Below are 23,704 nucleotides of genomic sequence, written 5' to 3' on the forward strand. Positions count from 1 at the left end.
CCCGTGGCCTGTACGGGGCTGGGGGAGGTGGGGGTTGGCAGAAAAGGTGGGGCTGTGCATCCGTTCAGGGGATGCTATGAAGGATGTGTTGACAGACTGCATGTGGGGAGGGGAAAACAGGAGTCAAGGAGGGCCTCAAGGCCTGGACAGCGGGTTCCAGTAACGGGGTGGGTAAAAGTGCAGGGGGAACAGGTGTGAGGGAACGTCAGGACTTGCCTTAGACATCCAAGCGTAGATGTGGGCAGGCCTCTGAGTACTTGGGTCTGAGGTCCCGGGGAGGGTCAGGGCTGGAGACACACTTTAGGGGCTCGTTGGTCTTTATGAGACTGGATGAATTCATCGAGGGAGCGTGTGTAGACAGAGAACAGGTTCACGGTCGGTCGGGGAAAACCCGTCTTAACAAAGTCACCTGTTGGCACAAGGGTGGTAACGAAATGGTACAGCGCGACGGGGAAATTGTGCACAAAGGGCTCCAAGGCTGAGCGAGCCAGGAACACGCACAGGGCAGACATTTCAAAGAATCCACATCTCCTCGGGCTGGGGATAAGGAGACGGCAGCGCTAGGGTGAGGGGCGGCAGGTGGGAGCCGGGAGCCTGCAGGCACCGGATTCAGGGAAGGACGAAAGTGCCCGCCGGGGCCCGCAGGTGGGGGTGGGGGGGGTGGGGGGGCGGGGCTGATGCCTCCGGGTCTCCGCCTGGAGCTCGCAGGTGGGGGTGCAGGTGGGGGCGGGGCTAACATCGGCGTCTGGCCGCCTCGGGGTCTCCGGCCGGAGACCACAGGTGGGGGTGCAGGTGGGGGTGCGGGTGGGAGCGGGGCTGACAGCAGCGCCCGGCCGCCTCGGAGTCTCCGGCCGGAGCCCGCAGGTGGGGGTGCAGGTGAGGGTGCAGGACGGGGGGTGCGGGTGGGGTCGGGGCTGACGCCATGGGGTCTTCGCCGGAGCCCGCAGGTGGGAGTGCAGGTGGGGGTGAGGCTGACAGCGGCGCCCGGCCACCTCGGAGTCTCCGGCGGGAGCCCGCAGGTGGGGGTGTAGGTGGGGGTGCAGGTGGGAGCGGGGCTGACGCCTCGGGGTCTCCCGCCGGAGCCCGCAGGTGGGGGTGCAGGTGAGGGTGCAGGGGGGGGGTGCGGGTGGGGGCGGGGCTGACGCCTCGGGGTTCTCCGCCGGAGCCCGCAGGTGGGGGTGCAGGTGCGGGCGAGGCTGACAGCGGCGCCCGGCCGCCTCGGGGTCTCCAGCCGGAGCCCGCAGGTGGGGGTGCAGGTGGGGATGCGGGTGCGGGTGGGGGCGGGGCTGACAGTGGCGCCCGGCCGCCTCGAGGTCTCCAGCCGGAGCCCGCAGGTGGGGGTGCAGGTGGGGACGCAGGTGGGGTGGGGGCGGGGCTGACAGCGGCGCCCGGCCGCCTCGAGGTCTCCAGCCGGAGCCCGCAGGTGGGGGTGCAGGTGGGGATGCGGGTGCGGGTGGGGGCGGGGCCGACGCCTCGGAGCTCCGGCCGGAGCCTGCCCCTGGCCGTCCCCGGGCCCGTCGGGGCCGCCCCCGCCCGAAGCCCCGGCGGCGGGCCGCGAGCGGAGGGGCCCCGGGGGCGCGGGGGGCGGCGAGGGCGGAGGCGCCGGGTCGCGGCGGGGAGGGCGCGCTCTGCGAGAGGCGGCGGCCGGCGGCCCCGCTACGTTACCAGCCGCAGTGAGAGCGAGGCGGCGCGGCCCGAGCTGGGCAGGGGCCGGCGCTGAGGGACGGCGGCACCGGGCGGCCCAGAGGCTTGAGCGAGGCCCTGCCTGGGGCCGGGCCGTTACCTGCTCCGCGCGCTCCCGCCGCAGCGCCAGCCTCGGGGCGCCCGCGCGTCGCCATGGAAACCGGGCGCGGCGCCTCCTGGGACCGGCGGGGCCGGGGGCGGGGCGGCGCCTGCGCACTGGAGAGCTGAGCGGGAGCGACGCGGGCCGGGGCCTCCCGCCGCGGGGGCTCGGAGCTCGGAGCTCGGAGCTCGGGGCCGCCGCCTTCGCCCCGGCCGCCCGGGTGCTGACGCGCCGATCCCGCCGCAGCGCCGCTGTCCCTTCGCGCTCTCGTTCGCGCTCGGCCACGTACTGGTGGTTTGAATCCGAGTCCAGGGCGCATGTCTGGTTCCCTGCCCGGGGGTGCACGGACCCCGAGCAGCGCGCCCCAGGTGGGCTGCTGGGCAGGCAGGTGTAGACGCCGGGTTCCCCCCGGGAAGGGGGTGGGCCCAGGTGAGCAGGTGTAGAATCGAGGCCTCTGCCCGCAGAAGTGGACAGAGAGCAGAACACTCCGGCTGACCTCTCTTTATAAAGATGAATTTCTTTGGTGAAAGAAAATCTGATTGCAAAGCAATGCATGCATGTGGGTTGTAGGGAATTTAGAATGTACAGCAAAGTAGGAAGGAAAATTAAAAATCACCTAGATGGGGGCGTCTGGGTGGCTCAGTGGATTAAGTGTGGGCCTTCGGCTCAGGTCATGATCCTAGGGCCCTGGGATCTACTCCCCCCACCCCCCACCCCCTTGGGATCCCTGATCAGTGGGGACCCTGCTTCTCCGTTTCCTCCCTCACTGGTGCTCTCTCCCTCTATCTCTGTCTGTATCTCTGTCTCTCTCAAATAAATAAAATCTTTTAAAAAATTGCTGTAAAAAAATCACCTAGATGATGATTGTAGGTGATTTTTATTTTTTATTTTTTTTTTAATTTTATTTATTTATGATAGTCACATAGAGAGAGAGAGAGAGGCAGAGACATAGGCAGAGGGAGAAGCAGGCTCCATGCACCGGGAGCCTGACGTGGGATTCGATCCCGGGTCTCCAGGATCGCGCCCTGGGCCAAAGGCAGGCGCCAAACCGCTGCGCCACCCAGGGATCCCTGTAGGTGATTTTTAATGACATAGGAATTTTAAAGGACTGCATAGGCAGCATTAACACATATATTACTTCTTCTCCTTTTCCTCCTCGCTTTTCCTTTCTTTTCTCCCCCCCAACCCACATTGTATTAATGCAAATGTTGAATAGCCCTATAAGTGAATCTTTGAGGTGTGAAAATTAATAAAGGGAAAAACATCGCTAATGTAGGTCTGAGGCTACAAGGGAGAGCCCTTACCACTCAATTACAGTCTCCAACAGAAGTGTCAGTTACAGTTTCCAACAGAAGAGTGTCAACAGGAAAGAATGATCAATTATGGGTCCAACAGGGAAAGATACCTGTTGCATCTCCTACAAGAAATTGGCCACCCCTATAACTCAGTCAATGAGAAAGTCATCACCCTGAACGCTTGCTTTCTCAGGTGGACTTTTGAATCCCTCCCAACTTCTTTCTTTTCCATAAAATCATGTTCCTCTTCTTTGTTTGTTGAACTTGCCTGAAGTTTTGCCATAGTTCCCAAGTTGGAATTCTTTGTTACTCCTAACTAAACCCATCTGCTGGCAAAATAACTGATAGTTTTATGTTTAAGTTTAGCAGAGGTCACCCCTGATTCCTTGGAATAAATCCTACATGTGATATTGAAGGATCAAAGGAAACGTTCACTTTAAGGCTTTCTGAAGGTATATGAAAGTTTGCCCTCCAGGCAAATGTGCCCCAATCCTTAACCCACATTGGGGATAATCTTTTTTTATTTCTTTAAAAAATGTGTGCCCATTTTATTGTCAAAAGTTGACACTTTACTTTGATTTTATTCACATATTTTCTAGGAAGGATAGACATTTTTTTCAAATTTTTTGTAATCATGTATACATTGTGATTTTCTTTTTCCTGCCTTTTGCCCATTTTTCACTCAGTGTCCATCTTTGTAGAACTTTCTATGTTCTCTGAAACTCAGATTTGCTGTATGAAAACTTGGTTTGTGGTTTGTGTTGTAAATATTTCCCCCAGTTTGTCAAATACTTTCAAATTTTGTTTACAGTGCATTTCGATATTTGTGTAGAGTTAAATTTATCACATTTTCTATTTATGATTTTTGATTTACATATTATGTAGTAGGGGTAGTGGGCATTTCCAAAGTGACTCTGTTTAGATCTAGTTTTTTAGGGGTAGGTAGGGGGCAAGGCTTCCCCTTCATGTCACTACTTCCTTCCTTTTTGTGCTGTTAGGGTACCCATTCTTAATTTTGGTGGGCTGTATTTCTACAACCTTAGATGGTGAGTTAATCCTAGAAGGTGGGTGGTGGTGCTTTTTGTCGGGGGTGATCTGGGCAGCATCTCTAGGATGACATACAGCAGATAAGTGTCCCTAGACTTGACATTCCTGGAAAGATGCCTGATGTATGGCTGGTGATGCTTCCAGGACAGCAACAAAAGTAACAAAAGTGACAGTTTATTATTAAGTGAACCTCCCAACCCTGATACTCAGGACTGGAGGAACCTGAAAGATGGGGCCCCTCAGAGCTTCCTTTCCCATCCAAATGGTCTCTCTTCTTCTTTGCTAGCTGTTCTCAATCTATAGAATTTGTTTCTGCTTCTTTTCCATCTAGGGGAGAGAGACCCAGGGAGTCCAGAGCTGAAGAAATACCTTTAGTAATTCTGCTACATATCAACATATGCCTTTATTTCTCTGTATGAGTTTGGGTAAGTCCACTATAACAAGTCACCACAGACCTGGTGGCTTAAAACAACAGAAATTTATTCTCTCCCAGTTCTGGAGGAAAGAAGTCTGAAGTCAGTGTGTTGGCAGGGCCATGTTCCCTTTGAAAGCTTCTGGGAGGAATTCTTCCTTGCCTCTCTGGCTCCTGATGTTCCTTGGCTTTGTGGCAGCACCACTCTTCTCCCCATCCCTGTCTTCACACGATGTTTTATCTGTGTCTCTCTGTGTGCCTTTTTTTCTTGTAAGGACATCAGTTATATGGCTTATAGCCCACCTGAAATCCAGGATGATTTCATTTTAAGATCCTTCACCAATTTCATCTGCAAAGATCCTGTTTCCAAATAAAGTCACATTCTGAAGTTTAGGGGAGACACGAATTTTTTTGGGGGGGACATTATTCAACTCACTACTGTTACTCTGATGGTCACCACTGTCATTCTACATGATAAAAATATGCCTTTATTTCTCATTTTAGGTTGCCTATAACATTATATAGACCAAAGCATAGCATCTGATACCATTTATTCTAAGATCATCTCAGGATCTCTGTGAAGTTTGGAGTCAATATCTCACACTTTTATCATTAAAATTAGACAAAATCATTTTTTCATAGTGTATGTTCCTCAAGTCACCACAATGTATCTTATGATTTTATCTGTCAATTATACCTCAAAGCTGAAAATTTTTTGAAAAAAAAAAAGTATTATTATTTCACTTAGCATCAGGGACTAGGGATGTGAAATGATAAGCCTTCTGCCTTTTACTGAAGCACACAGCTTATACCTGAAGTGAATTTTCTAAGGCAGAGATTTGGTGAGCTTTATTGTAAGACTTCCTTGGAATGTTTGGTATTCCTATTAGTTATCTTGAAGTTGGTGGGACACCTGCACTCCGATGTTTCTAGCAGCAATGTCCACAATAGCCAAACTGTGGAAGGAGCCTCGGTGTCCATCGAAAGATGAATGGATAAAGGAGATGTGGTCTATGTATACAATGGAATATTACTCAGCCATTAGAAACAACGAATACCCACCATTTGCTTTGACATGGATGGAACTGGAGGGTATTATGCTGAGTGAAATAAGAGAAGGACAAACATTATATGGTCTCATTCATTTGGGGAATATAAAAAATAGTGAAAGGGAATAAAGAGAAAAGGAGAAAAAATGAGTGGGAAATATCAGAAAGGGAGACAGAACATGAAAGACTCCTAATTCTGGGAAATGAACAAGGGGTGGTAGAAAGGGAGGTGAGCGGGGGGTGGGGGTGACTGGGTGATGGGCACTGAGGGGGGCACTTGATGGGATGAGTAGTGGGTGTTATGCTGTATGTTGGCAAATTGAACTCCAATAAAAAATAAATAGTTAAAAAATCATCTTGAAGTTTATTGGTGTCACTGTCATAAATGAAAAGATCTATCAGCTACAGTTTTCAAATTTCTAATTTGTATGTTTTCATTGTCATTGTTAAAAGGATACAGTTCTAAAAATTATCCATAGTGCACAGAGGGTGCACTAGGAATGTGAGGGTAGTGTCAGGAGTTTTTCTGGTATGGCCTGGAGATAGATGAATTGGGCTCACGTCATGAATGCACCATTTTCTGTCCTCATCCTTTTATTTTTATTTTTTTTTAAGATTTATTTATTTATTTATTCGTGAGAGACCGTGAGAGAGAGGCAGAGACCTAGGCAGAGGGAGAAGCAGGCTCTGTGCAGGGAGCCTGATATGGAATTCAATCCCAGGACCCCAGGATCATGCCCAAAGGCAGAGGGTCAACCACTGAGCCACCCAGGTGCCCCTCCTGTCCTCATCCTTAAGGAGTGATAGGAGTAGAACCCACTGTTAGTGTCGTGCAGATTAAAGGAGTGGTTTCTGTAAAGCACTTAAGGAAGTTCTGGCACATGGGAGACACTTAAAAATTGTTAATTCTTACTTTAAGTAGGCTATTTCTCCCTAGGGCATGTGGATGGAAGGGGCGTGTCATTGTCCAAGGCAGTGTTGCCCCATATGATTAGCAGTTGTATATTCCCTAGAGCTCATGAGAATCAGCTATAGTTTATTACTGACTTACAAAGTCATTGAGAAATATGCATAGTTTATTACTCTCTTAAATCATATTTGGAGAAAAATGGCATGCTTGTGTGGTAGAATTTGAGACTAAGGTGTTGGAGAAAATACTTTGTATGACAAAAATGGTATAAGGTTACTTTATAATTCTGGAATTACAGGAAAGAAGAGGAGCAAAAATGACCTATAATCATTGGTGGGTTTTAAAGTAAAATTTACAATGCTAATGACTTAAATTTGGGGAGCCATTAACCATCTTCACCAAGGGCCTAATTTTGGGAGTAAACTTTGCATAGTGAGGCTCTAAGTTAAAAGGTGGTTTTCTCTTTTTTTTTTAAATTTTATTTATTTATGATAGTCACACACAGAGAGAGAGAGAGGCAGAGACACAGGCAGAGGGAGAAGCAGGCTCCACGCACCGGAAGCCCGATGTGGGATTCGATCCCGGGTCTCCAGGATCGCGCCCTGGGCCAAAGGCAGGTGCTAAACCGCTGCGCCACCCAGGGATCCCAAAAGGTGGTTTTCTCAATCATTCTTTCTGATGTAGATGAATTTGAGCTATGCTGCAGGGGTGGGGTGTCCTTTCTCATCAGACACCCATCCTATGGGAGGGCAGGAGGCCTTCAGGGCCCTGGGACTCAGGTGAAGGGGGCAGGTAAAGAAGGCCTACAGACCCCTCGTCGCTCCAGCATGACAGTACCAACCACCTCCTCCCGGAGTAGCAGGGGCTTGAGAAAAAAAAAGAAAGAGAGGGAAGCAGGGAGAGGGAAAGACAGCGAGAAAGTGAGAAACAAAAGAGACTGTTAACTAGGAGGAGTAAATAACCCCCCTGGTGACTTCCTCTCATATGTCCTTGAGCTTGATTTTGAAACCCATTAGAAAAATGGGCGGTAGCATTTGGGCTTTTTACTGGATTTAATGATCTGCATAAATAAAAGAGACTGTTACAGACATTTATTTTCTCCCAACGTCTCTGAAAGAGTGAAGACATTTAACTTGTTGAACTCATCCCTGCTGACAGCCCGCCTCTGCCGCTCCGCCTTGTCTGGGATGTCAGTGAAACCTTACACGTCTGCGGCCTGTCAGCTTCTGTTCTTTAGGAGAAACAGGTGGTAAGGGGAGAAAACTGGAAACGGGCCATGCACAAAGGCATCTATTGTATAAGAGTTCACCGAATTTTTTTTTTTTTTAAACGGGTCGGAAAACTTGAAAGTGCAGGAAGCCTTTGCTTATTTCAAGGCCCGTGTGGCTTATTGCGGACCCTTGCCGTCTGTTTGCAGAAAGCCTGGCATTCACGGCGTCCTCGGGGACGAAGCTGGGGTCTCCTGGGCCTTCCCTGCGCCCGGGTGCGCGGGGTTGCTGCTCGGCGGTCTGGTTGGTGCTCGGCGGCCCGGTTGGTGCTCGGCGGCCTGGTTGGTGCGCGGCGGCCTGATTGGTGCGCGGCGCAGCCTGGCCTTGTAGGGGCTGTTGTCGGGCGTTCAAAGTCAGTGGCCGCTTTTATCAACCAATCCCGTCTCCGCCTGGCGGATCCCCCTCGTCCCGGGCCAATGGCCTGGGAAGTCCGCGCTGCCCGCGCCGCTGGGGCAGGCGCAGGGCTTAAGTTGCGGAGGGAGGCGCAGGGGCTCAGACGGCGCTGGGCGGCCGCCAGCTCGCACCTGGCACCTGCACCTGCACCTGCACCTGGCACCTGCTACCTGCTCGGCCGGGCCGCGGTCGGGATCCGTCTAGCGCCGCGTTCCCTCACGGGGGTGTGTTGGGGGGAGCCCTCTTTCCGACTGTCAAAATGGTTATCAAAGTGTTTGTTGCCACATCTTCTGGTTCGATAGCGGTAGGTGTCTGATGGAATCCGTGGGGCTTTCTTCCTGTCGTACTTTCTGAGCAACTCAGACGGGGAGGCAGAAGCAGCGGCTGTGGCCCAGCGTTGGCCTGAGCTTTCTTTTATGAGTGTGTAAGTCAGCCGTGGCTCTGCAGTCAGCCCGCGTGCCTTTGCTTTCTGCGTTCGCTTTAACCGTGCTGGAGAAGTGTGTAAAATGAGTGATCCGGGCCAGCTGGGTGTGAAAGGGATTCCAGGAAGGGGGCGTGTTTGATACTAGAATTTTTAACATGTGATTTGTGTCGTGTTGTGTTTGCATATATTATAGAATCAAAGTTTTTTTTTTTTTTTTTTTTTTGGTGGGGTGCAATGTTTCTGCCAATCATTCTGTAAGACTTAGACTAACTTAAAGTTGCAAATACATGACACTTTGTGTAACAAGGCCGCGATGAACCAGATTCCTGGGTGTAATTACAGTTGACCCTTGAACAATGGTGGTGGTGGGGGGTGGTTGCTTAAGGGCTCTGACACCTCCAGAGTCAAAAATCCATGTACAACTTCTAACTCCCCCAAAATTCACTAATGGACGACTGTTGACCAGAAGATTTAATGACAACATAAACAGTCGATTAACACATATTCTGTATGTTCTATATAATATAACCTGTATTCTTACAATAAGTAAGCTAGAGAAGAGAAAATATTATTAAAATCACGAGAAAGAGAAAATAACATTTAAAGCAATTTCTGTATTTATAGAAAAAAAATCTGCATCTAGGTGGACCCATGTAGTTTAAAGCTGTGCTGTTCAAGGCTCAATTTTACTTGCGTGTGCGATGCAACCATACCAAAAGTGTAAAGTTAGCATGTGTAATCGTATTATTTCGGGAAAATGATGTCACAGTGACAAGAGCAAACATCTCTAAGGCCACAGTTTTAAACCCTCTAGGAATTCAAACGGACCAAAAATAGGTACTAAGAGCCCACCCCATAACACTGTGCATCTGATTTCTCTGGAACCAGGCTCAGAGTCACCCCTCCAGTTCCTGCCTTCATTCTGTGCAGGATAGACCTGCCTGAAGAAACAAGGATGATAGAAGGAGCCAATTCTCTTTGATCTTAGGCTTGATTCTTCTGTGTCTATCTGAGACTGACATTTCAATGAGCATTTGAGCATTGAGGGGGCTGTGGCGGGGGAGAAGCTGTTTTATCAGTCCTCAATGTTGGATGCCAGCAAGGGGGCTGTTTCCTTTTATATCTGGTTCCTGGGCCATCCTGCAGCTTGGATTTCACTCAGCCAGGATGATACCCTCAGCCAGCAGCTGGCCGGGAGCAGCCCCAGCGCTGGCTCTTGAATACCCCCCGTCCCCCACAGTCCTGAAAGTTCACGCATTTTCCAGAGGGCAAGAAGAGAACAAGAGAGAAGAGGCTGGTTATTCCTCTGAACACAATTCATCAGCAACTGCTTAGTATCTGTGGAGCATCTTTTAACAGAAACAGATGAGAGTAAATTCCAGATGTAAAACCACAAAATCTTTTGTGGCTGTTGATGACCTCAGAAACTTTTAATTGATCCATGAAGAGCACATTTTTCAGATTATTAGATTAAAAAATGATTTTTTTAATTGAATAAAATGGCTTTAGTGGGCTTTCAGTATGCTGTTGATGCTCATTGATGGAAACTTTTACCACTGACCTGCCAACCTTCTACATGTTCTGTAGGCCAGGTCTAAGTGCCCTATGCATCCTTCCACAGACAGTGAACAAACTTGGGGTTCTGTTAGGATTATTTGGTATCTTATCTTTTTTTGTATATTTTTTTGTTGGAATTTGATTTGGTGTGGTGTCTTATATTCTTGAAGTTTGGGTGTATGATTGAGTTAGCCTCAAAGGGTCTGGAGAGGAACTGTTCACTCCAGAGTCCTGGAAAAGCCACATTAATTCTGGTTCCCTAAGCAAATGTTTTGTTGGCACTTGGAGTTGTTTGACCTTGGGAAAGTTATTTCACCTTGCTGAGCCTCAATTTCCTTATCTGTAAAATGAGGATAAAAATAGTACTCATCTCATGGCGTCTTATTCCTAAATCCTCTTGAGGATTTAGGAAATAAGCATGGAATACCTTACATAGTGTCAAGTGCTCAATCAGCGCTTAATTATTATAATTATTACATATTATATATATTATATATATGTATATTATTACATAATATATATTATTAATTATTATATTATTACATATTATAATTATTCATTAATTTTATAATTATTACATATGGCTACTTAATATTATGATTGTTATAACTATTAGGTATTATAATTATTAGCTAATGTTAGTTAATGTTAATCAGTATTATGTAGTTGTTCTAATTATTAGTTAATATTAGTATATGTGAGTCTGGATTATGTTTCAGAAGAATTGTCCCAAGCCACATAAGTGGAATAATTTCTGTCTTATCCTAAAGAATGAAAACTGATTATTCCCATATTATAAGTGCTAATGATTTTTCCTGAGTGGGGAGATTTCACCCAGAAGCTTCTTTGCAGGAGAACCCCAGGGCACCTGCCAGTGTGTGGGGTGGTCAGTCTGCAAATGCTTTACTGCTTGTTTCTTCAGTCTCCTTACTTTAAAAATGGATTCTTGCCTGCAACTTAGTTAGCCAGGGCATATGACTTCTATGGGATGAATTAAATAAATGAAAAGGAAACACCTCTTTTTGAGGGCTTACACATATGCAGCTGTGTGTCACATCTCTAAACAGTTGATGATAAGGTGCTGTCACATGTTTTACTGCTTTACGGAGGAACATGGTGAAGAGACCTTGGGAGTGGGAGCAGGTCTGTGTTGTCCCAAAGGCCTGTGCTACAGTAGGCTGGGGACCAAAGGGAGAGAGGACAGTCCTCACTCTCTTCAAGATGCACAGCCCCTGGAACCATGATCTTCAAGGACAGATCCTGATGGTGGCTCCTGGGTTTCTCAATCATTTTTTTTTTTTTTTCAGCCTTGCTTGAGTGTAAATATAGTGGGCAAAGCCTCAGCCCTTGAGCAAAAACTCCATCTTGAACAAGATGGATCTGGGTATAGATCTTGGAAAATTCCTTAGTTTAATGGTGCCTTAGCTTTGTTATTTTAAAATGATGATCAGAGTACTTAACCTGGCTTGGGAACCAGGATGAGTCAGAGGCTCTCACCTGTCCAAACGTCATGTTCCTTGGTTCTCACCAGAATCTGAGGAGGGTGATGCTTTACCAGCTTGGCAGATGAGGCAATTCAAGAGTGGATCGCTGCTCAGTGGATCGCTGCCTTCTGAGCCAGGGCGGGAAATGCAGGTCACCTCTGCTCAAATGCAGTTTTTCACTAAGTGCAGGGACCTAACTGTATAAGACAAAAAAAAAAAAAAAAAAAAAAAAAAAGGAGATGCCAAGCAAGTGACTCAAAGATCACTCTGATACATTCCAGTAATCAAGAGTGGCTGGTGATTTCAGGAAAACAACACTTTCTTAAAAGTAAATATAACAAGATAGGAAAACAGAGCTCTCTGAGCCTCTGCTGAAGTCCCAAAGGCTCCAAATGACCCAGACCCCAGGGACCCCCAGATCCTCTAGAGGGGCTGCCTAGAAAGAAGGTATAGCCTGGGGAGCCAGCAATGCCATGGTGCTGTAGAAAGAGGAGAAGGGGTAGGATGTGGGCTGAGAGGGTGTCTGTGGTGAGAACCACTGGGTGCTGTGCATGCTCCTCTCCCAGGGGCTATAGAGGGAGATGCCCTCTGGGAGCTGATGTCTCTGGTGGTCAGCTGAGGAGGCCACATGGAGAAGAGCTGCACTTTGCATGTGAAGGTCTGTGGAGCTCCTTGAATAGGAGGGAGGACTGTGGGAGAAAGGGCCACACTCAAGGTGGCCATCAGAGTGTAGGCAGAGGCATCCATGCTACCAGGTGAACTCATGTACTCCCTGCTCCCCTCTCCCCTTCTCTGGGCTCATCCTAAGACCCTTCTCCAGCCCCAGGCAGAACTCGGGTGCTCCAGACAACCAGATGAATGATGCATTTAACCCAGTTTAAAGTACTGGTGTTTGGGGAGGATAGAGGGACAAATTTTTCTTCTCTCTCTCTTTTGAGTGAGAGGCTGAGAAATAGCACTTAACACAAGATCATGCACCTAACATTCCATTAAGTTCCTGCAGATGCAATTGCTTGTCTTGCAAGAAATAACAGCAGACAGATCTTCCCATCCCATTTTCTCTATCTCTCTTTGATTTTCTAACCAAAGAAACACAAGTCAGGATTTTGGGAACTGTTTTTCATCTGCTCAGAAATCTTGGAATAAAGTGAAACCCTTTTATTTAAACTTAAGTCCTGAGGCATGATTAATAGAGGTGGAAATAACATTGGTGAGGTGGCAGTGGACCTCAGCCAGGCTGATTTGGGTTCCTGGGAGGGTACCTGAGAAGGAAGGAAGACAGGATTTTGAACAGAATAAAAGATGTTACTTTTAATCAAAGAATTAAAGAATAAAAGATGTTACTTTAATCAAAAGTAAACCTGCCTAAAACAAAGACATCTCTACTCTTCAAACAGCAAATTTATCTCTGGAAATAGCCAAAGGAAAAAGTAGTTTATAGAGTGGCATGGATAATTGTGGACAAGTTGGAAAGTAGGTATAGAAAACATGATTAATTAAAATAGTAATTTAATTCCAACAACCTGTCATCAGGTCTGATGGGATTTTGTAGTATTCAGAAATTCAGCTGTGAAGCTATGGAATTTGGAGCACAGTTTTGGTGGGGAAAAGCAGAAGGTATGCCAGCCTAGATTTAGGGGAGGGCACATGGTGGAGAAATCTGAGCTCCTCCTTTGCTTCTGATATATGTGACACTCAGGAATGTGCCAGAGTGCTTGTGCCAGAAGCTTAAGGGAAATTCCGTCACCCCACACCTATCTGTATGACTTTTATTTTTATTTTTGTACATGCTTGCCCCAAACTGAATCTTGCTGATTAGGTGTTGTATTGTAGCTAACAGCAGCCTTCAATTTATTCATCTAATGCTTTTAGTCGAATTATCTTTGTTATGTTGATGGAGCAAATGTTAATTAAAAAGTAAATGTGTGATTACCATTAATACATACATGGGTACATAACTTATATATTCACTTTTATATGCAATTTATATTTACTTGTAGAAAATTAGAAAGTTATTTAAATTCATTTATAATTAATATAATATATACAATCGGATCACCACCCAAACCAAGTTATATAGAATTTGGTTTGGGTGGTGATTTGCTTCCAGAGCTTAAGCATCCATGTGTGCTTTATTTTTCCTTATATTAAGAAGGAAATACTCTACACATGGATCACTGATAAACTCATTAATTTTGGTAAAAATGAATAAAAAATATATGTATTTGGTATACAAATCTACAGAAGGAATTGGTTTTGATCTGAAGAGGGTTTGAGGCTAGGCTTTAGGTTTGGGACAGGCCTTTTATAACATTTGTTTGGTATTCTCAAATTCTGGTACCTCTGCTGATAAATGAGTTACAAGAGAATGACAGGGGCCTCATGCTCTGTTAAGCATTTTTAGTGACTTGTTTTGATATGAGAAAACATTGTATGCAGAGGAGTTAACAAGTTAAGATATTCAATATTTTTATGTCAAAGAAAATACTTAAAATTTTACTCTTATTTTTAAGCAATGACTTCTTTTGCCTCTTGATTATTTTCAGTATGTTCAGTCTAGAATGTACAAATGAGTTCTTTGAATTTTAAAAATTTTTAAATTTTTCTAAGATTTAATTTATTTGACAGAGAGAGAGAGAGAGAGAGAGAGAGAGAATAAGCAGGAGAGCAGTGGGGAGGGGCAGAGGGAGAAGCAGACTCCCGCTGGGCAGGGAGTGGGGAGCGGGATGTGGGGCTCTATCTCAGGACCCTGAGATTGTGACCTGAGCTGAAGGCAGATGCCTAGTTGACTGAGCCACTCAGGCACCTCCCACCCTTTTTAAAGAGAGTTCTTCACATTTTTTTCCACATGAAGAATTTGGTATACTGTTTTGTGCAGAGTAGAGTGGATAAATAAGTGTTGATTGACTGTTGGGTTGACCACTCTGGACCTCTCTCCCAGAGAGTGTGCTCCAAGTTGTTTACTAGGGTGTATGAAAAAGGGCATTGTGCATTCTGGAAGTGGATTCTTTGAAACAAGAAAATGGTTGTAATTGTCTCTGGGAACAGAGGTCTGAGCCATGAAGAGGGCCACTTTCCTGAGCAATGGTGGCTGGTAGACAAGAGCCTCAAGTAGGGAGATGGGCACAAAGAGTTGTCTCTCAGGTGGAAAGGAGAAATCCAAGGGAGAACAGGTTTTTGTTTTGTTTTGTTTTTGTTTTTGTGAGCTGGGAGACACAGCCACTGGCTTTTTCTGGATTTTCCTCTGTCCTTTCCCCTTTCACTCATTTTAAGTGGGCTTTCCAATCTCTTATATTATTTCTAAAGGCATTTTTGTTCAATGTGCCCATTTTCATAACTGTGCGTGGAGTCCTTTTTAGTTGGATGTACTTGGTATTTGAGTTTTGTAGTGAATTGTCTTTTCTCCCTTTCCTTCTTGCTATTCTTCCAATCCCCCCTTTTCTTCATAACCAATCCTTATTTATTTTTTGGCATTAAAGCTTAGGAGAGGAGATCCCTGGGTGGCTCAATGGTTAAGCCCTTGCCTTTGGCCCAGGGTGTTATCCTGGAGTCCTGGGATTGAGTCCCACATCAGGCTCCCTACATGGAGCCTGCTTCTCCCTCTGCCTGTGTCTCTGCCTCTCTCTCTCTTGAATAAGTAAATAAAAATCTTAAAAGAAAAAAATAATTTAAAAGCACGTCAAAGACCTCAAGTAAAAGCTATGTTGAGGGCATCTCTATTCTTATTAAGTTGATTATATCATGATTGAAACATTGGTGGAATTAAAATTTTAGAATTTTAACAATCACTCCGTTGAGTCTTTATAATGAAGAGGTGTGACTTCATCACTTTCCTTGTTTAAATAATAGCAAGATTATTTTTGTTATATAGTATAGTTGGAGAAAGGATTTAATTTATATAAATATAAGTAAAACATTAAAAAAATAAACCTAGTTTAATAATAACCTTTTTCTATTCTTGATCAGATTAGGAAGAAACAGCAAGAAGTAGTGGGCTTTTTGGAAGCTAATAAGATCGACTTTAAGGAATTAGACATTGCTGGAGATGAAGACAATAGGAAGTGGATGAGAGAGAATGTCCCTGGAGAGAAAAAACCTCAAAATGGCATCCCTTTGCCCCCCCAGATCTTCAATGAAGAACAGTATTGTGGGGTGAGTATTCAGTTTCTTGGAAAATTCTTCTGCATGTGTGTTTATCAGAAATTGTTTAAAGCAGACTAATTTGGGGGCACCTGGGTGGCTCAGTCTATTGAGCATCTGACTCTTGATTTCGGCTCAGGCAGTGATCTCAGAGTCATGAGATCCAGCCCTGTATTTAGCTCCACACTGAGTAGGGAGTCTACTTGAGATTCTCTCCCTGCCCCTCATTCTCTCTCTCTCTCTCTCTTTCTAAAAAGAAAAAATAAATCTAAGAAAATCAGGTTAATTGGGAGGCAGCATTTGAACTTGTTGACAGTTTTCAGGACATGATCTATTATACCAATACCTGGATGGTAGATCCACCATGAGTCATCAATATAAAAATTTACAAAAGGATAGAAACAATAAAATGGTGATTTGGAAATTCTTAGGATTATTTTAATTCCCTTATTTCATTTTGAAGAGTTGAGGTCACTTGTTCAAAGTATACTTTTAGCTGGAAGAGAATTCTGATCAGCCTTATGATGTACACATCCATGAACCCAGGCAGACACAGGGTAGGCTTTCACTTTTATAAAGAATGATTTACAGAAGGAAAATCTTAATAGAGTTATAAGATAAATTTGTGTAAATGTATCTAGATACTTTAAAAACTGTTCTGGACATTTTGATTACAGCAGCAATTTACTTCATACATTTAATAGTTCATTTAACCTGAAAATCACTTTTTCCCCTAGAGTTTACAATCCTGGTTAGTAAATCAAATTGTTGAAAAGAAACATTCAAAAACTCAAAGGACTTCAGAGCACAAGAACTGGAGGTTATCTTAGGGGTCATCTAAGCCTTCTAGTTCATTTTTAAGATGCAGTAATCAGCACAACTGCTGTTTTTTTGTTTTTTGTTTTTTGTTTTTTTTTTAGGTTAGCTCCTCTTTATTATTGTGTTTCTCATCTAAAGCAGGTATGGTTCAATTAAAGCCTAAAGGCCAATGCCTGTAGCTACCTGTTTTAGTAAGTAAAATTTTACTGGAACACATCCACATGAATTCATTCACCTATCACCTGTGGCTGATTTTGCACAATGGCAGAGCTGAGTAGTTGCAACAGAGACCATATGACCTCCAAAGCCAAAAGTATTTTCTATCTGCCCATTTACTGAAAAGCTTTTGGCCCTGCCTCTGATTTGAAGCACAGAGTGTTTGGTTATTGGAGGTTTGTATCAGTTTTGTAGGACTGATGTAACTAATGAAGCATCACAAACATGGTGGCTGTTATGGGCTATATGTTTGTGTCCCCCTCCTCCCAAATTCATATGTTGAATGGTGATGATATTTGGAGATAAGGCCTTTGGGAAGTGATCAGCTTAGATGAGGTTATGATGATGGGGCCTTTGTGATGGGATAAGTGCTCTTAAATGAGGAGGAAAAAAGAGAGAGAGAGAGAGAGAGAGAGAGAGAGAGAGATCCCTCTCCACCTTGTGAGCACACCGCCAGAAGGCAGCTGTCTGTCCTCGCTGGAATCCAACTGTACTGGCACCCTGGTCTTGGACCTTCAGCCTCCAGAGCTGTGAGATGATAAATTTCTGTTGTTTCAGTCACCCCCTGCCCCCAGTCCATGGCATTTTGTTATGTGACCCAAGTTGACTAATTCAGTGCCTTAAAATAACAGAAATGTACTTTTGCACAGTTCTGAAGGCCAGAACTGTGAAAGCAAGATGTCAGTGGGGTTGGTTTCTTCTGGAGGCTATGAGGGAATCTGAAAAACATCTGAAAGCAAGATGTCAGTGGGGTTGGTTTCTTCTGGAGGCTATGAGGGAAAATCTGTTCCATGCCTTTTTCTTAGCTTCTGGTGATTGCTAACAACCTTTGGTGTTCCCTGGCTTGCAGATCTATCTCTTCCACCTCAATCTCTATCTCACCTTGTGTTCTCTTTGTCTCTCTCTCTCTGTTTTCACTTGGCCTTCCTAAAGGACAATAGTCATTGGAATAGGGCTCACCCCATTCCAGTATGACCTAATTGTAACTAATTACATCTGTAACTATCCTATTTCCAAATAAGGTTGCTTTCTGACATTCTGGGTGGACATGGATTTGGGGGGGGAACATTATTCAACCCAGCACAGGGCTGTATAGATATACATAGGTGTTTTAGCATTCTTCAGAGGCTTAGCTCAGTCCTTATATGTGCACACTGAAAATTTTAAGTGGTTCAAAAATTGTCTCCAGTAAAAATTACTCTCCCTCCCATGTAAGACTCCTGTGACTAGTTCCTTTCCCTGAGGGGACTGGCTTCATTGGAACTGTGTGATCGGGGAAATCCTGCTGACCCCATGCTTAAGAGAGCTCTCTGCTTGGTCCAATGTCCTGCTGTCTTGAAATCCACCATAGTTTTTGAAAAAGGGACCCCATGTTTCATTTTTGCATGGGGACCTCACAAATTATGTAGTCAGTCCTGCTTTGACTAATGTTGGCAATTTCTTGTTTGACCTTCAGAAATTTTCTGTGTATCCATAATATAGTATACATTATATAAATATATAGTATATCACCTGAAAATGTGAGTGTGCTATGCACATTTGATTTTTGTTAGCTAATAACCACATCTCAGAGATCATTGTATAACTGCACATGTTCCTTATTTTAATAGCTGCAAAATGCTGCGTCATATGTGACATATTTATCAACACAGTCCTCTAGTGGGGAACATTCGGGAAACAGCATACAAACAATGCTGCAAGAAATCTCTTTATACACACAGATCCTTGCATTCAGAATGAATATATGTATGTAGGATAAATTCCTGGAAGATGTGCTGAGTTGAAGCATGTATGCACTTTTCATTTCAGAAGATATTGGCACATGGCCTTGTATTGCACTTGTGCCAACTTTTCTTTCCACCAACCTAATCTGTGAGTGGCTAGTTGAACTCCCTGTGACTTTGACAACATTCTTTATACAAACCTTTGGATCTTTGCCAATTTATTGGATGAAAAATATATTCTCACTGCTTTGACTTGGATTTCTATCTATGTGAAAGAGGCTGAACATTTTTTCCTATTTTTTGAAGGTTTTATTTATTTATTAATGAGAGAGAGAGAAAGAGAGAGAGAGAGAGAGGCAGAGACACAGGCAGAGGGAGAAGCAGGCTCCATGCAGGGAGCCCCACTTGGGACTTGATCCCGGGTCTCCAGGATCAGGCCCTGGGCTGAAGGTCTTGCTAAACTGCTGAGCCCCCCAGGCTGCCTTTTTCCCATGTTTATAAGCTATCTTTTTTCCCCCATGACTTACTATTTTTCTTTTGGGTTACAGATAATATTTATTGGTTTGTAAAAACCTTCATTTGTGAAGGAAAGTAGCCCTTTTATTACCATAGATGTTGCAATTTTTTCCCCATATTTTTTATCTTTTGACTTTTTAAAGTGATATATTTTGGAATGCAGAACTTAAACATTTTTTATGAAGACAAATTCATCTATCTTTTTTCTTTATGGTTCCTGATCCTGAGTCTTGTTTATAAAAGCTTTCTGCACTCTAAAATTATCAAAAGAATAATTTCATTTTTTCTTCTAGTACTTTTCCAGTGAAAGTAGTATTTTAAATCTTTTGTTTATTTTAACCATCCTATTATTTTTTGTTTTATTTTTTAAAGATTTTATTTATGTATTCATGAGAGACACAGAGAGAGGCAGAGGGAGAAGCAGGGTCCATGTGGGAGTCGATCCCGGGACTCCAGGATCACACCCTGGCCTGAAGGCAGGCACTCAACCACTGAGCCAACTAGGGATTCCTTAACCATCCTTTTAAATTAAGGTTAGTTATAGTAGAGAAAATATTGAACTATGTAGCTTTCAATCTATGCTAACTCTTAGGGTAAAAGTTCTGCAATTGATTTTTGCTATGAAAAGAAAACCTTGAGGGCATTTCTTATCCTATTTTTTTTTTTATTTTTATTTATGATAGTCACAGAGAGAGAGAGAGAGAGAGAGGCAGAGACACAGGCAGAGGGAGAAGCAGGCTCCACGCACCGGGAGCCCGATGTGGGATTCGATCCCGGGTCTCCAGGATCGCGCCCTAGGCCGAAGGCAGGCGCCAAACCGCTGCGCCACCTAGGGATCCCTCTTATCCTATTTTGATCTATGATTTTTTTCATTTAGTTGTGAAAGAAAACGAAGTTTCCTCTTTCCTAGGGAAAAAACTTCTACTTTTAAAAAAGATTATATTGTAATATTTGAATATGTATTTGTAATACTTCAGTACATATTATATTATAATAGGATATTTGAATATTATTTTGTAATATTTTATATAATATTTTATACATATGTATATGTGTATAATATTTTATGTTATATAATATGGATTTAATGAAAGGAACCTGAAAATTATTATTATTATTTAAAATTTTTTTTAATTAATTGAGAGAGAGAGTGCATGCATGTACCACCAGGGGGAGGGGCAGAGGGAGAGAAGAGAGAGAGAGATTCAAACAGACTCCCTGCTGAGCTCAGAGCCTGATACAGTGTTTGATCCCAGGACCCTGAGATCATGACCTAAGCCAAAATCAAGATGCTTAATTGAGTGAGCTACCCAGGTGCCCTGAGCCTATAAATCATTTTATGTTTAACTGTTAATATTAATTCTTTTCAATTCTGCCTTCAGAGAGGTATTAGTAGTTTATCTTATGAGCAACTTGGCTAAATTTGCTTTTCTGCAGTCTGTGGACACTCTTAGCAAAAGGGGATTAATGAGACAGAGGGCTTTGTTCCAAGAAAGTAGTTAAAAATAGTCATTTGTATTGTAGCTTCAGATTTTAAACGGAGACTCAAAGGTTCCCAAGGCTATGTCAGGCTTAAAATGGTATAAATCTGGATGGCCAGTCCAGTGTGTCTTTCCACGAGATTGAAATGTTTACTATAAGAATAATTATTATTTATATTGAATCACTAGTCTCATCTTGAATGGTCACCCATATGCCACACCTGATGATGGTGGTAGGTAGAGGGAACCTCAAGGACAAGCAGTGGACTTTTTGCACTAGGGCAGTAAGAGGACTGGATGTCAAGGATAGTTCTGAGTACCATCGTCTCTGCCAGTGTGAACTCCTGCTGCTCTGTGCAAAACAGATGAAGATATTATCCCAGGGTGTGGCAGACAACTGTTAGCTAGAGAAAAGAGACACCCGATGGGAAGCCAGGCGCAGTGGAGGCCAGGTTACCCGCCTGGCAGAGGAATGCTAACTGGAAGTAGCAGACATGTCTGTCAATTCCAAGTTGGACTCTGTGCATTTTAGCCCAGGTAAGGGCTGGGTGTTTGCCTGGGCCTGAACACAACCAAAGGGGACCTTGGCCATTGAGCACAGGAAAGTGCAAAGGAGGGTTGCAAAGGAGGCAGGATGCAAGCCCAGTTGGGGGGGGGGAGCAGGGCACTCTCCGCACACACAGAGGTTACTGGACAAGCTATTTCACATCATTAAAAACTTAGTATGAAATGTGTCATGTGATAAAAATACAGAGCTTAAAGAGCAATAACAACATGTACAACTGTGTGTGTGTCAAACATTAAAAGAGGCTTCATACTTTAATCACCACTTCCCTATTTACACGTGTTTTGATTTTTTAGTACTTTTGTTTGTTGGCCGTCATTGCACCACATAAATTAGACACTTCTAATTATTGTTTTTATAGTCAATACTTGTTTCAGTTTAGATTTGTGCACATATTTATTAATATATTTGCTCATTATTTCTTCTTGCATTGTAGATAATACATCTGGAATCACTTTCCTTTGGTCTAATATAGCCTATAAAAGTTTCTTTGAGTGTTTATTGGTGATAAATTCTCCAAATTTTTGTTCAAAAATATTTTTTCCAGAAAAATGTCTATTCTATCCTCATGTCCAAAAATAGTTTCACTGAAAAAATAGTTTCACTGAGTCTAAAATTCTGGATTGATAATTGTTTTTTCTAAAGACATTGAAATTATTATTTCACTTTCTTCCAACTTCTTTGTTGCTGTTAAGAAGCCAGTCAGTCTAATTGTCATTCTTTTCCTGGGGAAGCTTTTTCTTTCCTCCTTCTGCCTGCCTCCTTTACTCCCTCCCTCACTGCTGTCCTTTTATAAAATTCCTCACCATGAGTTCTAGGCTTTATCCACTCCAGCCTTTACTCTCCATGGCATCAAAGTGGGCATAAAAGATTTACTGGTTTTGTCAGGAACTCAGCCTTGGTATGTGCTTATTCTTAGAGTGCCTGGTCTCACCTGGCAATAATCTTTCCTTTTGTATCAGCTCAGCAATGTATCTAGACTTTTCTTATTCTGGCTTCTTAAAAAAAAAATTTTTTTTGAGATAGTGTTTCAGGGCATCTAATCTGCTACACTAACATGACTGGAAGTTGAAAAAACATTTCATACTCATTATTTTCTGTATCTATTTGTTAGTGTCAAGTAAAAAATAATGACAAATTGTTGCTGAGTCAAATTAGAGAAATTAAAGAAGCCATTTGGGCCTAAAAAAAGAAAGAAAGAAAAAAAGATGTTATTTGGATCTAAGTTGAAGCAAAAGACAATTCACTCAATAAGAAAACCTTTCTTGATTTGAAAGCTTCTAAATCTGGCCAACCAGAGAAGTTACAGATGTTTATAGAATTTTTTAAAAAATAGAATAAGTTCACCTTATATTTTGCCTACTCTCTACTAATGTGTTCTATCATGTAATCTTTTAAAAAATAATTATTTATTTGTTTTAGAGAGAGAAAGTATATGAGCAGGGTGGTGGGGAGGGCACAGGGAGAGAGAATCTCAAGCAGACTCCTCACAAGGTATGGGGCCTGATGTGGAGCTCAATCCTACGACCCTGAGATCATGACCTGACCTGAAATCCAGAGTTGGATGCTCAATTGACTGAGCCACCCAGGCGCCCCTCTATCATGTAATTGTTAACAACATCTAGCAAGTGCATGCCCCAGGAATCAATACCAAAGGATTACTTGCTCTTGATGCTCTATTTTCTTCAACTAAGATTTGGGGAAGCTTACAAAAAATGCATTCAACATAAAAGAATACAATTAACCACTGAGCAAGTCTGAGCAACGGGAGGAAAATAAAGGTTTGGATAAGATCAACACACAAGAATACATGACATTTTTTCCCCCAATGTCAGTGGCTTGTATTTGGTTTTAAGCTTCTTAACACACATAAGAGTAGAGGGCAGTTACATGGCTAAGTTTGAGTGCTGTCTGTCAAGCTGGGCCAGACACACCACCCTCGGTGTGTGAAGAAACTGATCGCTCCTTGATGACCAAGATTGGCATTCATGAAGTAGTCTGGTGAATATTTCCTATGTTTTAATTATATGAAATGAAACTTTTCTGAGCTATTGACAACCACACTACTGAGGTGTGGATTTAGGGATGGACCCCTGGGTGGGCTCGTGGCAGGGTGGATACAGCTTTACTGAGCTCCAGATTTTAATCAGCTACCATGTTTCACCTTACTTGGTAGTTTTTCCCACTCTGCCAAAACAAGTGCCACTGTAAACCCTCCATAATCCTGTGGCTGCTAGTGTCAGAAGGTCTGATGATAGGTCTTGTCCTATAGAAGCTATTACATAACATTAGAGAAATCCTGTGTTGTTTTAGTCACAGCTGATCAGGGTCCAAATCATAGGGCCAAATTATAAGGAAACCAGATAAAGATATGAAACTTTTGGAGAATCTTTTCACTCTGTATATCTGAGTCTTGTCTGCAGTTCCTGAGCATGAACAGGTGTGTGTGTGTGTGTGTGTGTGTGTATGTGAGTTCTCATTGCTCTGTATTCCACAGTGAAATGATTAAAAACAAATGTAAAGTTCATGGTTAGAGATTTCTTAACTTTTGGGGTTAGTCATCTTTGACAAAACAAACTGGGATAACCTTTTGTGTTAGCTTCTAACTTAATGACTAATAA

The 23,704-nt window shown here is 43.7% G+C and overlaps 2 protein-coding genes across 3 annotated transcripts in view; one reads left to right on the forward strand and one right to left on the reverse strand.

Annotated features, from left to right (window-relative positions):
* Positions 1 to 1,869, reverse strand: part of LCA5L (lebercilin LCA5 like) — a 49,390-nt gene extending 47,521 nt beyond the window's left edge. The window contains exons 1-2 of one of the 2 annotated variants that reach the window (XM_038581511.1): positions 1,784 to 1,869; positions 217 to 409 (exon numbers count right to left, since the gene is read on the reverse strand). The gene's annotated coding sequence lies outside the window, so the exon portion shown is untranslated. Of the gene's footprint in view, positions 1 to 216; positions 410 to 1,665 lie in introns of both variants that reach the window. The other variant, XM_038581512.1, reaches the window with a different exon arrangement.
* Positions 1,870 to 8,186: 6,317 nt separating this feature from the next.
* Positions 8,187 to 23,704, forward strand: part of LOC119867070 (SH3 domain-binding glutamic acid-rich protein-like) — a 55,877-nt gene continuing 40,359 nt past the window's right edge. The window contains exons 1-2 of the mRNA XM_038581514.1: positions 8,187 to 8,461; positions 15,589 to 15,774. Coding sequence (XP_038437442.1) covers positions 8,417 to 8,461; positions 15,589 to 15,774 — 231 coding nt within the window. The 5' untranslated portion in view covers positions 8,187 to 8,416. The remainder of the gene's footprint in view (positions 8,462 to 15,588; positions 15,775 to 23,704) is intronic.

The sequence above is a fragment of the Canis lupus genome, chromosome 31, assembly GCF_011100685.1.
Source record: "Canis lupus familiaris isolate Mischka breed German Shepherd chromosome 31, alternate assembly UU_Cfam_GSD_1.0, whole genome shotgun sequence".
Taxonomy (NCBI): domain Eukaryota; kingdom Metazoa; phylum Chordata; class Mammalia; order Carnivora; family Canidae; genus Canis; species Canis lupus.